This window comes from Canis lupus, chromosome 14 (assembly GCF_048164855.1).
Source record: "Canis lupus baileyi chromosome 14, mCanLup2.hap1, whole genome shotgun sequence".
Taxonomy (NCBI): Eukaryota; Metazoa; Chordata; class Mammalia; order Carnivora; family Canidae; genus Canis; species Canis lupus.
In genome coordinates, this window is record NC_132851.1 from 17,074,691 (window position 1) to 17,088,995 (window position 14,305).

The 14,305-nt window shown below is 36.5% G+C and overlaps 1 protein-coding gene across 7 annotated transcripts in view; it reads right to left on the reverse strand.

The window, feature by feature from the left end:
* TRPS1 (transcriptional repressor GATA binding 1) overlaps positions 1 to 14,305 on the reverse strand; it is a 257,924-nt gene that overhangs the window by 180,750 nt on the left and 62,869 nt on the right. For all 7 annotated transcript variants that reach the window (XM_072774288.1, XM_072774282.1, XM_072774284.1 and 4 more), the window contains one exon: positions 11,652 to 12,781. In XM_072774288.1, the coding sequence (XP_072630389.1) occupies positions 11,652 to 12,781 (1,130 nt within the window). The remainder of the gene's footprint in view (positions 1 to 11,651; positions 12,782 to 14,305) is intronic.

Below are 14,305 nucleotides of genomic sequence, written 5' to 3' on the forward strand. Positions count from 1 at the left end.
TTATACAGAAATCAATGAAACTACTGACTATATGGAAAATGAAAACACGAGAGGAAGGGAAACTGATCATCTGACGGCGGAAGACACTGACTACAGCAATGGTTTGCAAAACAGGCTGAGTTTCTTAGCAATCCAGAGTCCAAGGTACCTCTCATTGCCTTACTCCATCAGGATCTCCTGGGCATAACCTGTGAATCGGAATTTTTAACAAAGTTCCCCAGGTGACACACAGAGGCCAGTATCTACAGACTACATTAATAGATATATTGTGGTTCTAAAGAACTTAATGAACACACTCGCAAGGCACCCCCCACCCGAATTTAATGCAACACAGGAGATGCCCTTACTAGCTTTGTTATTCAGAATCTGAAGATTGGGGGTATAACAACTATTAATGAAAAGAGTAAAGCTTGACAATTAAGTAGTAAACTGCTAAACTGCTCAATCTTTCAGGCCATTGAGCACAACTAGGTAAAGCAGAAAAGGCAATTTGCTACATAGGGCCCTAGAGACCAGGGAGAAAGAAGCTCTTCTTTCTCCCTGCAGTATCAGTCTTAAATAAACGATAGAAAATATTTTAAAAAGACATCATTACTTTCAAAAGCTTAGAGCCATATAAACTCTTTCAAAACCTCCGCTAATATCCAGAGCAGTGTTTTTCCAACTCTAGCATGCATAGGAATCACCTGGAAATCTTGCTGAACTCCAGATTCGGATTCTGGAAGTCTGGAGTAGTACCCAATATTCTGTATTTCTTACAAAACCCCACATGATTCTGATGCTGTTGGTGCCCAGGCAACACCTTAAATAGCAAGAATCATGAAGCCACGGTCAAAAAGAATTTCAAGATGGGTATTGGTTAGTTTGGAGTATACTTACTCTCAGCACTTGAAAGAACATTTTCAAATGAATTCTTTATGATGACCAACATCATCTTCCCTGGGAAAGCACATACATTACCCACCTCTGAGAGTCAACAGAACAGCTTTGGAAGTTTAAACTACAAATGTAACATTGTCAAACATAATCCTTAAACAGTAATTCATCTTTTAAAAAAAAAATTCATTGGGGATCATCTTTCACTATTTTTAGTGCTAGGCCATTTATATAATTGTCCTTCAACAATCACACAAAGTACATGTTCCCACCCCTACTTCATGGGAAAGAATCTGAAGCACAGGTAAGTCAACTCACATAAAATAATATGGAGGACATGATGCAGTATTTAGCACTTGTCCACCAGTCCTCCTTCATGCATGCTGTGTGGTAGCTGATGCAATGTTACTAGCTTATTCAGGAATTAGCTCCTGAAACATGTACATATATTCTCTGACATGTGTCATTATCTCAATAGTTACTGAAAAGACCTTCAACATAATGCCACGTCCCCTAAAAATAAAAATAGATTAGTTTAATCTCGAATATACAAAACATTACAGAAGAATAAAAGTTTAGTCATCATGAAAATACATTAGTTCGGACTTATCTCTGACCTACAAAAATGAATTTCATTTTTATCAGCATTAGTAAGAAAACCTCAAAGAAGTTTAAGGACTCTTTCTTGTATTTCCCAAGATCCACGCACTCAACCATGAAGACATTCTAAATGATTCAACTCAAGAGTAAACCTAGCACCCTCTGAGCTACTCCAAATCTCTTTTTGTTCCAAGAACTTTTCCACATTGCCTTTTATTAAACTTCTGTGTATATCCTGCTTTACAGTTATAACTGCCTTAAGATCAAGATCAAAGTTCACACATCTGTGTATCCAGCCCTACTCAGAACATCCAGTAGTAAATGAAACCTTAGTAACAAAAGGGGTAAACCACCACAGCAACTGTGGATGTTTAGGATGCTGGGTTTAATATGTAGGCTCATGGAGCAGCAGAGAAATATTAAGAAAAAGTACATAGATATTTCATAGATGGTGTATTTTGAGTGGCTTTTCTGAATAAGCTCTTCATTATTTAAAAACTCCTAAAACTTCTGGCTACATTTAGCCAAACTTTTTTCAATACAAATACATGCTTTGCATTAACTTAAATCCCCATATTCTCCTGTCAAAGGGATAATAAACACTATCTTCATGCTACCTAAGGAAAAAAAGACATCATTTTGTAGATTTCCCTAACACAGGATTGCCAGATAAAACACACAATGACAACCTGAATGTCAGTGTAAAAAAACAAATATTTGAGTGCAAATATGTCCCATGCAATATCTGGGATATACTTACACAAAATTAGGATGTCTCGTGTAATATTATAGATAACAAGGACATGAATCAAAGAAATTTGACAGAAAAGCTAAATCATACCTTGCCTCCAGAGAAAACTATAAGCTGCCTAACAAAAGACCAAACTACTTAATTTTTCCGTGAGAAAATTTCTGGGAAAAAAGACGTTTTACTCCTTATGCTATTTAACAGAATTTTCACGTGCTATAAAAACGCATTTATGTCAGATCCATCCAGATTTTTACGTACAGAGGCCTGAGCAGTAGTGTTTCACATTCATTAGCAGAGATTAAACATTACTTTCAAAATTCATAAAGGGCTGAGATTTTCTAGATCTTTGAAAAAGATCAGCTAAAAGACGCTACTCTATCATTACCTTATTCTGGTAATACTTCTATATTTCTATTTTCATAATAAACCAGCCCACAGTATACGTGAAGTCAGCTCTGAGTGATGCTTTTTCTCCTCTAAATGTAAACTTCCAGAGATTTCTGCCAGCATTTGAAAAGCTCTCTACCAAACAGCTGTACTTCTTAACCACTGAAATCTGTTTCTTCTTCAATGACTAAACAGAACATTGAAGTAAATGAGCAAATCATAAATATGAATCAATTAAGCTTCGAAAGGTATTTTTTGGTAATTATGGATTCTAACACAGACAAATTACTACAGAAAAAGAGTAATTGAAGGCGATTTAATTTAAATACAGATCAATAAATCTGTTACCTAATAAAATTAGTCATTATTTTAATAAATACGTTTTTAAAAAGATTTTTATTTGTTTATTTATTGAGAGAGACAGTGAAAGAGAGCACAAGCAGGAAGGAGAGGGAAGAGCAAGCTCCTTGTGGGGAGCCAAACGCAGGCAGATCTCAGAATCTTGGGACCATGATCTGAGCCAAAGGCAGACACTTAATTGGCTGAGCTGCCCAGACACCCCCAGAATACACATTTTGCTAGTATAAAGTCCTCTAACATGTGGCAGTTGAGATTATGGACACTGGAAAATAAGGGAATGAAAAGCTGGTGAAGAGATTATCTGAGGGACAAAGACAACAACAACAACAACAACAAAAGGAATTACAGGTGAATAACCAGATCGATCAACTTTTAGAAGCTGGAAGTATAATAATATTTAACCTTAGTTAAGTGCAGAGGAGCAGTCTACAAAATAAAAGATAAACTGAACTATGAGTAAGATTCCATTCAATCCACTCATCTTGGATTTTTTAAAAAAGATTTTATTTATTCATGAGAGACACACAGAGAGAAGCAGAGACATAAACCACCCAGGCATCCCTAATCTTGGATTTTTAGAGCTGAAATAATCTGATTAGTGTTTACTCATTTGGAGTAACTGGATTTTTTAAAGGAAGCATGGGTTCATTTCATTTTCAAGTGGTAGAAGAAAATATGACTGTCATAGATCTCAAAACTTTTACTTTATAATTCACTTACTCACTTTCAAAAAAAATATATCCCTTAGCAAATGTTCAAAATAGGAAGACAACCCTCTCTATAAAATAGAAAGTAAGATTTGGGAAATGATTTCTATGAACTGATATGAATTAGAAATCATGGCTAAACTATCCAGGAATTGATCATCTTTCTTGTACAAAGTCTTCAGGACCAAAATTCTACTGTATACAAATAAAGGTAGTGTCAATTGTGGGTTATTTTCTTGAAGGATTGTAGTATCTTGGGTAATGTTCTGTGTCACAATAGGAATTCTCAACTTGAACTATTAGGTCCATTTCAAAGTACTACAGGCAACTGATTTATTAGGTATTGTTTAAAAGAACATGTCACATAACATACACAAATCTAAATGTAACCATCATGGCCCTCACTTTTTGAGAAACTCTGCTAATGCACTTTGTACTTGGCTTTTTCAGATGTGTTGATAATTAAGTGCTTATCATAAAATCTCTTCTTCAGAATTAGCAGAGCACACAGTCCATGCTCTCTTCTGTGCTCTTCTATGGTAGAGATTAAGCAGTAGCTACCTTGATTTGACAAGGAATCCAATGTTATATCCTTCAGCCTGAGTTATGTATTTTACGTCTAGAAGATTGAAACATTGTTTAAAAATTTTTAAAGGGACTCACAAATTTCCAATTGGACAGGTGCTTGTCATCACAGGTACTACCAAAAAATATGTCCATGTTTTTTCACATTCTAGATAACAAGCAGGTAGACAATGATAAGGATTTTTAAGTAGTTATTTACTCATAAGGGGGCTTGAGCACTTATTCAAATATTTATTGGGCTTCTGTACTGATGCAAATTGATATTCCATTTTCATTTTAAAATGTTATCATATCTAAAATCTTAAAAAAAAAAAAAAAAAAGGGATCCCTGGGTGGCGCAGCGGTTTGGCGCCTGCCTTTGGCCTGGGGCGTGATCCTGGAGACCCGGCATCGAATCCCACGTCGGGCTCCCGGTGCATGGAGCCTGCTTCTCCCTCTGCCTGTGTCTCTGCCTCTCTGTCTCTCTCTGTGTGACTATCATAAATAAATAAATAAAATCTTAAAAAAAAAAAAACATGTTATCATATCATGTTAGTCATACACACATTCTACATATATGTGTGTATGAATAAACATATATACACATTCACATTGAGGCTTATAAAAAACAAAAACTGGAACATAATCATAGAATATGATTATATACAAATAAAAATATATATATATCTTCTATGTGTGTTGTGTATATACAGAGAGATCCATGTATGTATATATATGTGTGTATATACTTATATATATATATATCTAGAAGAGAGAGATAACATAGAGAAGATTATATTTATGGTATAGTTTCATATAGGTACATGAATGTATATGAATACATATGGTATATATGTGAATACACAAATGCACACATATAATGAACATATGTATATTGTTTTGTTTTGCTCGGTTTTGAACTTACATAAAATGGTATCCAGCTACAAAGTCTTCAATTTGTTTTTATTCAAGCAAAATTATACTTACAAGGTTCACCTATTGTTCAACTGTCATTTACTCAAATTCACTACTGTGTAATATTCCACTGTGTAAAAATCTACAAATTATTTAATGACAATAGCTACTATTATCAGTTGAGTTTTTCTTTTTTGAGAAAGAGAGGGCATGCGTGTGTGCAAGGAGGGTGGAAGGGGTAGAAGGAGAGAGAGAGAATCTTAAGCAGGCTCCATGCCCAACACAGAGCCCAACATATGGCTCAATCTCACCACCCTGAGATCATGACCTGAGCTAAAATCAAAAGTCTGACACGTAACTGGCTGAGCCCCCCAGGTACCCCTGCTATTTCTGTTTTTGATTTTTGCTTAGGGTGTGCTGCTTTCAAAAACTATTGTGAACGTTTTTGCACAGGTTTCCAAGTATACTCGTGAAAGAAATTTTCTTCTGAGGAGTAATAATTACGTTTCCATTGGGAAGATGAGTATCTGATATTGCCAGAACTTGCCAATTCACTTTATGCAGTCATATGTATTGATCATATTTACCCTTTATAAATTTTTTTGAATATTTTCAGAGATAGAGTGATCTTTTTTCTTTGGTTAGCATTTGCCTTGTATAACTTCATCTATTCTTACCTTTTTGTTACTAAGGCCCAACTTAATTACATTAAATCAAAGGATATATTCTGAATGATACTGTTTTTCTGAAATCTGTTTCTTTTTGGTTTAATACCTGTCAATTTTTCTAAGTATTTTATATCTGCTTGAAAAGCATGTGAATTCTCTAAATTGCTGGATACACAATTGATATATTTTTATTAAATCAAGTATAATTTGCTGTCCTAATGTTTTATGTTTTGATTTTTTTTTTTTTTCTGGGATGCTTGGGTGCCTCAGCAGTTGAGCATCTGCCTTTGGCTCAGGTCATGAACCCGGGGTCCTGCGACTGAGTCCCCGCATCAGGGTCCCTAAAGGGAGCCTGCTTCTCCCTCTGCCTGTATCTCTGCCTCTCTCTGTGTGTCTCTCATGAATAAACAAAAAATCTTAGAAAATTTTTTTCTGTTCAACCTTTAATAAGAAAATTTTCTTAAAATCTATTACTATGAATGTGGTTTGTCATATTTTCCATGTAGTTGTCAATTTTTGTTTATAGATAGACTTGTTTACATTGAATATATATATTTAGAATTATTATATCTCCCTCAAGAAGTGAACCTCTTATAATGTATTGAATTTTCCCTCCTATGCTTTTTGTCTTAAAATCTAAATTATATGAGATTAATAATGCTATCTCAATATTCCTTTGGTTTATATTGCCTATAACTCAAGTCTACTTTTTTGTTACAAACTCTCTATAGCCTTATAGTTAGAGTGTGTATCCTATAAACAGCTCAGAGTTGAATTTTCTTTTTTAGTAAGTCAGATAATACCTTTTAAATGGAAAGTTTAATCCATCCAGGTTCATTCAGATTTTTGATAGTCTTTTTTTTTAAGCATCTTACTTTTAAAATTTTACCTATTTATAAATTTTCCCATGTATCCTCCCTTGCTGTTTTTTTTTTTTTTAGAAAAATAGAATATTATTTTGTTGTTCCATTCTTCTCTGGAGCTTCAGAAGTTACGTACCCATTTCTATTCTTTCACCGGTTATCCTTAAAAGTTTTGTATGTATAGCAAAGCCTCACTTACTAACTCCAAACAATTTAAGGGCATTAAAGCAACTTATTTCTAATCATTTTCCCTACAAACATTCATAATTGTGTTACCCAAGACCTTACTTAGTCTGTCTCTTTTTAAATGTATAAATAAGGCAGGCTACGGTTGTTTAGATTTATACCCACAGTTCCCTGGTTTTTGCCTCTATGAAAATAACTGCTTTTTCTTAGAAGATGATTTTCATAAGTAGGCAATTCTAGGTTGACTATTTTTGTAGGGTTTTTTCCTTCCAAACTTTGAAGAATCTCTCCCTCTTCGGTTTCCATTATTGCTGATAAAATTCTGCTGTCAACCTAATTCATATTTTCTAAGTAGCTAGTATGTTATTTATCTCTAGGGGCTCTAAAAGAACCTCTCTGGCATTTTCATTTTTACTACAATGTGTCTATGACTGAATTTATTTGCATATATCCCTGTTCAGTATAAGCTATGCTTTTTTGTATCTGTGTACTTATGTCTTTCACCTTTCAGTTCTGGAAATCTTCTGCCATTATCTCCTCAAATACTATTTGCCCAACCTCCATTCTCTATATTCTTTTCTTCTGGGACTCCAATTAGATGAAGGTTAAAACAGCTTATCACATTTCTATAACTTACTATTTTTGATACTTTCCATTTCCTTCCCCTCTTTTAAATATTCTGGCTAATGTCTTCAGATTTAACTTCTAGTTAACTCATTTGCCTTCTATTATTTGCAAATCTGTTATTGAACCTATCCATGTTTTAAGTTTCAATAAGTGCATTTTCTTTTTTTTAAGATTTTATTTATTCATGAGAGACACAGAGAGAGAGGCAGAGACACAGGCAGAGGGAGAAGCAGGCTCCCTCTGGGGAGCCTGATGTGGGACTTCATCCCAGGACCCCGGGATCATGACCAGAGCCAAAAGTGGATGCTCAACCACTGAGCCACCCAGGTGTCAGCCTTTGGCTCAGGTTGGGATCCTGGAGTCCCAGGATCAAGTCCCACATTGGGCTCCCCGCATGAATAAGTAAGTAAAATATTAAAAAAAAAAAAAAAACTCCCATTTGTTTCTTTTTTTGAACATTTCTAGTCATTTACAGTCTCATGTAGTTTGATCAATTTGTAAATCTGATTTTCATTTCTTTAAACATTTATTATTTTTTATAACCGAATAGTTATATTTATAGAACTTTTTTAGAACTGAGAAATATGTTTTTTATAACTTAAAATTTTCCTGAGTATCTAGAGCCACGATTTGCATCTCCTACTGATTTCCCATAGAATGGCTTATATCCCCATCTGTATGGTGAATTTTTGTAATCATGAGCTCACATAAGGTTTACATTATGCCACAGATACCATGGAGTTGTAAAAATTGGGAGTATTTCATATAGACAAACTTCTGTTTACTTCTAACAGGAGTCAAAGGAGCCTCTGGATGTGGAATCACTTTTCGGCCTTCAAGGTGCCAGCTTAAAGTAAAACTCAGATTCAGCAATCTCCCTCTGTCAGTGACGTCAGGCTTAGTCTCTTGACAGACCACAGAGCAATATTGGGATTTGCCTCAGCACCCCTCACACTCCATGTGTGCTGTTCACTTCTCCCTTGTCTGGGTTTAGTCCACTATTGGTGAAGGGAAGATGAGAGAAGCCTCAGCAATTTCTTTAATTCATGGAAGTCTAGCAAGGCATCAAAAAGTATGTTTTATCTATTATAATTGTTTTGTAAAGAGACAGTGTTCCTACTTACTCCAGAAACCTAAGTTATAGCACAGAAAATTTTGATGAGGAGAATAGTAGACAGTCAATTAGAGAATGGGTACACTGTTTAATTAAATAATAAATAATAAAAAAAAAGAATAAACCTGATTCTTCTTGAAAACGTCCACTAAGTGGAATCCACACCAAGGTTTTCACTCATAACTCTCAATCAATTCTCCTGCTTCTCAGCTGTAGTATTTTTTATAGTTACCTGATTTCACATATTTTATAGATCTTAGCTTCTACTACCATTATAATACACCATAAGGCTTATATAGAAAACACTCAAAAGCCTAGAATATTCCCTAATTATAACACAATTATGGAGAAAGCTTCCTAACATGAATAATATGTAAACATAAATTTAACCAGAAAAAAAAAAAATTTAACCAGAAAAATATTCTTGTGATATGGTAAACCTGTCCTCTTAAGATTATCTTCAAAATGTAGCATGTAGGGAAAATGCTTCAATAGCAGAACAAGTTTTCAGCATCCATAAGGCTATCCAGGACCACACAAATTACAGCAGGTTTTTAAAATAGTGCAGGAGTGGGGTGCCTAGTGGCTCAGTTAGTTAAGTGTCTGCTTTCAGCTCAGGTTATGATCCCAGGGTCCTGGGATATACACCTGCATTGGGCTCCTTGCTCAGTGGGGAGTCTGCTTCTCCTTATCCCTCTGCCCCTCCCCACTGCTTGTGCTGTCAAATATATAAATAAAATCTTTTTAAAAAAGTAAATGCCGGAGTATTTTTATGCCCTAGGAACAAGTACTGCTCAGTTTTCTCATCAAAAAAAAAAAAAAAAAAAAAACGCTAAAAGGTTGACTTAAATTCAAAATGCATAGACAATTGTCATTTGGCATGGAGTCCTGAATCTTCAGAAGGGTTTCAAGACCATATAATAGTCTGAGATTAAACTGTAACTTACCATGGAGATCTTGGATTATCCTTAACGACTGCAAAGTCAAAAACTCACAGGCATTTCATTTACTTAAAGATCTACTCACTGAGCACTTATTAGCCATTCTGGCACTGTGCTAAATTGTGTAGATACATCAATGAACAAGACAAGACTAGTCTCTTCCCTCTAGAGCTTATTTTCATTGCTATTAGCTAAACTCTGAGATTATCCAGTAATATTTTCATTCATACTTTGATTTCTTGGGTGGCTTTTTTGCTGTTGTCTAACTAAAGGGTTTAGAAACTGTTTTTCCAGACATGTTTTCAAGCAATGGTCTCAGCTTCCTCAAAAAAGCCACTCATGCAAGTGATCTGGTATCCAGATGTATCAGTGTGTGTGTGTGGTGTGGTGTAGCTAAGTTCCTCACGATTAAGGGAAGCCTCCTCTTTCTTTTTTTTTTTTTTAAGCCTCCTCTTTCAAAAACAGAGAGGATTACCTAATTTTTATACCACCTAACAAATGTATATGCACACTAGTAAAGCACAAGAGGAAGCTAATGTCTGCTAGCCCAGAAATAAATTAACATGCAGCTAACATCAGAGGAGCCAGAAACACTCACTACAAGTGTGAACACATTTGATTGCAGGACTGTGTCTTTCCTAGGGCTGACCTTATAAATTAAACAGTGTAAATCTCAAGGAAGTGTTTTCTGAACATTTAGATTCACTGTGAACATTAGGATGCCCTTCAAATTAACATCTAACATTATTAGCCTATTGTTGGACATGAACTGCTTCATTATTGGTGGCTGACAAAACCCACACGCTCACACTAATGCACAACTTCCAAAAAAAAAAAAAAAATGGGACGAACTGTTTAAAATCCTGGGATGGGGAAATTAAAATTACTAGATTTTTAAACTAGGATATTGATTCTACCTAGGGAAGAAACATTTTAAAAAGTTAATAAACTCTTCACTTTGATGCTTAGGGGCACAATAACAAGAAAGCACGCACTAGACACTAAGTGATACCTGAATGTGCTGTATGACCAGCATTTTGCTACACTAACTCCTACTCATGCTACCCCACCTCAGTTTAAGTGCTCCATCCTCAGGGAGGCATGTCCTCATCTACCATTTTGAGCTATGTGGTCATTCTATTCAAACTCAGTGGTCTCTACTTTATCTGCTATTCATACTCATAATGATCTGTTAATGACTTCCCTAATGAACTCTAAGTTCTGTGTGGGCACGGACTACATTTGCCTTGTTTTCTCCTTTCCCATCAATACCTGGCACAGTGTGTATTTCTGGAGTTAATTCATTAAGGAATGGACCCATAAATGAAATGAAAAGATGTATCCTAAACCCATCTTTAGAAAATATGGAAGATTCACTGGGAAAAGTAACACTTTTAAAGAGAATAGGGTGAAAGTGGGGGAAAAAAAAAAAAAAAAAACCAAGAATGTATCCATGTATCCCGTATCTCTGTTGATGGATCTGAAATAACTGAAGTGGCTTTACCCGATCAGAGGAGTAGGCATAGAGAAATCCAAAGTCACACATTTTACAGAATTCTCACCTTCAGAATACTGTTTCTTTGAGAAACAAGGATGTCACTCAATTTTTTTAAAAGCTGGAAGAATGACCTGTCTCATTTTAAAAGAAAAACGAGCAATGTGTTCTAGAACTGATGGTTCCCAGTTGGAATAGAGAAGAGAACACATTCTAATGGCACCTTTCATTTGGGAGCAGCTCCATCAAAAATTATGGGATGTGGAGTCACTCAGCAAGGACAAACAAATGAATTGTGCTAAACGAGTAAATTCATCAGCATTACCGTTATCACCACAAATTGTAAAATACACTCAGCAAACAGTTTAAAACAGGTATGAAGCATAAGAGTAAATGGTCTGAAACAAGTGACCAAATTAAAATCTGTGGTTACCACATCTATAAATACATAATCTGCAGTTTCATGAATGATCTTTTATGTTTACATGTCTCGAAACTTCCCCCAAAAGTCACTGCAATCATTTCCAGTGATTCTTGGATCAGCCCTCTGGATTCTTTCTATCACTTTCTTGGTGATCCCCCCGCACTGTGGCTCACCTGTAGTGTCGGGAAATCTCTTCTTCCACCTGGGTTATGAAATCACATTTGGTACACGAGTGTTCTTTGCTTTCCTTGACAGCTGGCTGCCCATCCGATCCTTGCAGATGATTGGCCTCCTGTTTGACATCCGATGCTTGGGACTCATGAGCGCTCTCATAGTGAAAGATGAGCACGTCTACATCAGGAGTGGAGAACGAGCACTGGTGGCACTGGTGTTTGACTCTCGAGCTTCCGGCTGCCCCCGGAGACAAGTGCAAAAGCAAGAGTGCACAGTGGGAACAATTACTTTTTCTACAAGCAAATGGATAAGTAATTTCTCCAAGGTGCTTTTCTGGGCTGCAAAGGCCTCTGGGACAGAATGGACAGTGTTTAATGGTACATTTATGAATGTTATGGAGCTGCTGATAGTGACGGAGAAGCGGCCCCACTACAATTACATCAGGGCCATGGCTTTTGGAGTATCTAAAGTCACAGAACTGACAATTATAGCTCGTTACCATATTATCCTCTGCTCCCTTGCTGGAGAAGTCCTTCTTTTTAGCCCCACTAGAGCCCTTGTCTCCCTTGGTCATTGGCTCCCCTTCTGCACTTTTGGCTAGATCATTCTGATTAATGACAGAGCCCCTGGAAAGCTTATCATTCAATTCTGGATTAAGGCCGCCTGACTGCGCTCCTCCGTGCTGTTTGCCATAATGTTCTAGCAGTTTAAGTGAGCTAGATGACTCACAGCTGAAACTACAAAATTTACACCAGTAGTAACTGGTGGCCTCTGTACCATTTTGTCTCGAGGAATCAAGGGGCTTGATGGGCACCGAGTAGCCAACAGGAGTGTCATCTCCCGTCTTGACTGTGATCTTGTCCTGCCACTTTCCCAAGTCTCCAGAATCACTGGATCGAAGTGCAGGGATGGATTTGTTAGAGTTTTTCTCTGAAGGTTTTGCACCCTCAGAGGAGGGGAGAGAAGCTTTTATTTTGTTCGGGTGCGTCTGAAGAAAATGTTGTTCTAGTTCAGTTGAGGAGTTGCCCATGTAAGTGAAATTGCAGAATTTACAGCGGAAGTACTTGGTGTTTCCCTGGCAATCTGGTGTTTTCCGTCCAATGCCAATGAATGTTCCACCTGAAGTGACCTGGTATAGAAGAGATGGATGTTACTTGAAAGGTATCATTAATTTAGTGCTTTCTGTAGGAGGGAGGAGGGGACATTGCCAAGTATTCCACATCAAAAAATACAATAGTACTTCTGCTTATTATGAAATCACTTGAATAATCAGAGCCAAAGAAATACACTCTTCATTTCTCAACAGCTACTCTTTGAGAGGCTCATTATGCTAAACATTTTTGGCCAAAGTAACAGAAAAAGGTAAGTAATAAGAGTACTAGAACTAATTCAATGGATTTCATAAAAAAAATTTTTTTTTAAAAAGCCAAGAAAACAATTTTTAAGTAAGTAGGTTTTACTACTGTCTCCTTCAAACCACATGCTTGCAGAAGCATCCAAATCACAGGGGATTTCTTCTCATGAAGTTTGGGGTTGCTGTCAAAACCAGAGGCAGTTGCTTAGAGATTACTCAATGCAGACGTTCTCCAAGGAAATCCTCCGCTCAGTTCCTATAGCAATGAGGCTTTGGGCAAAGATGAGGTCTCCCTTTTGGGTAAAATAAAAGTGCTAAAATAAGCACTACAAAATGCCTTAAAATTATAGCCCAGGCAGGTACTATATTAGACCAAAAATGAAATGAATGCAGTGGACTTGAAGTCCTGGTAAAGAAGATCTAATGTAAAGAGTTTACAATGTTTCTCAATCTAGGCTAAAGCAAAAGAAGAAAATTTTCCAGGGCCTCATTTGATGAAGGCGCTGTCTCAGTGGGTCATGGGCATGTGCAAAGGCCAAAATAAAATAATCCCACCACTTTCTATCCAAAATTTTAGAACTCTACAGTATTAGGCCAATGAAACCATTCAAAAGTCACTTTATATAAAATTCTTTCTCCTTTCTCAGTGTGCACTGCAATGGGGAGCTTAATTAAGCACCACCGAGTAGCCAAAATTCCTGGTTTAAAACAGAGTTTTTGATACAAATGCTCCAAAAAGGGAGAGACTTCCTCTTCCAACTATCAGAGAATTTCTGAATTTTTCTAGCTACCAGATGTAATAGATTAAACACGTGACATAATCATGTTCTGCCTTCTTCAACAGCTGCTCAAAAATGACATGTGTGATCACTGCTCATATCCAAATCACTCCATGAGAAAAGTCTCAAGCATCTCAAAATCATTTAAGAGGCTTTACTTAATATGCAAATAATATTCCTTTAGCGCACTGAGAAACACGCTTGTTCCTCTGTTATCAGGACTAGGAATGCAGTCCATGCTACCACTTCAAGAGAGGTTGTAAGCTTGATCAAAAGCCTTAACCTGTCTGGCCAAGAGCTGACTCAGCTGAGGCAACCTTTACATTTGTTTCCAGTATTACAGTTCCAGGAAATGTGCATGAACATAGAGAAACAGCTCAACACTTATTGTAGATTCAGATAATAATTTACAAATGTCTCCCACAGCCTTTAATCAAAGGATAACAACGTTTCACTTTTGGTGATGTCTACATCCACCACGGCAAACACAAAGACTTCATCTGTCCACAGCAGAGCATCA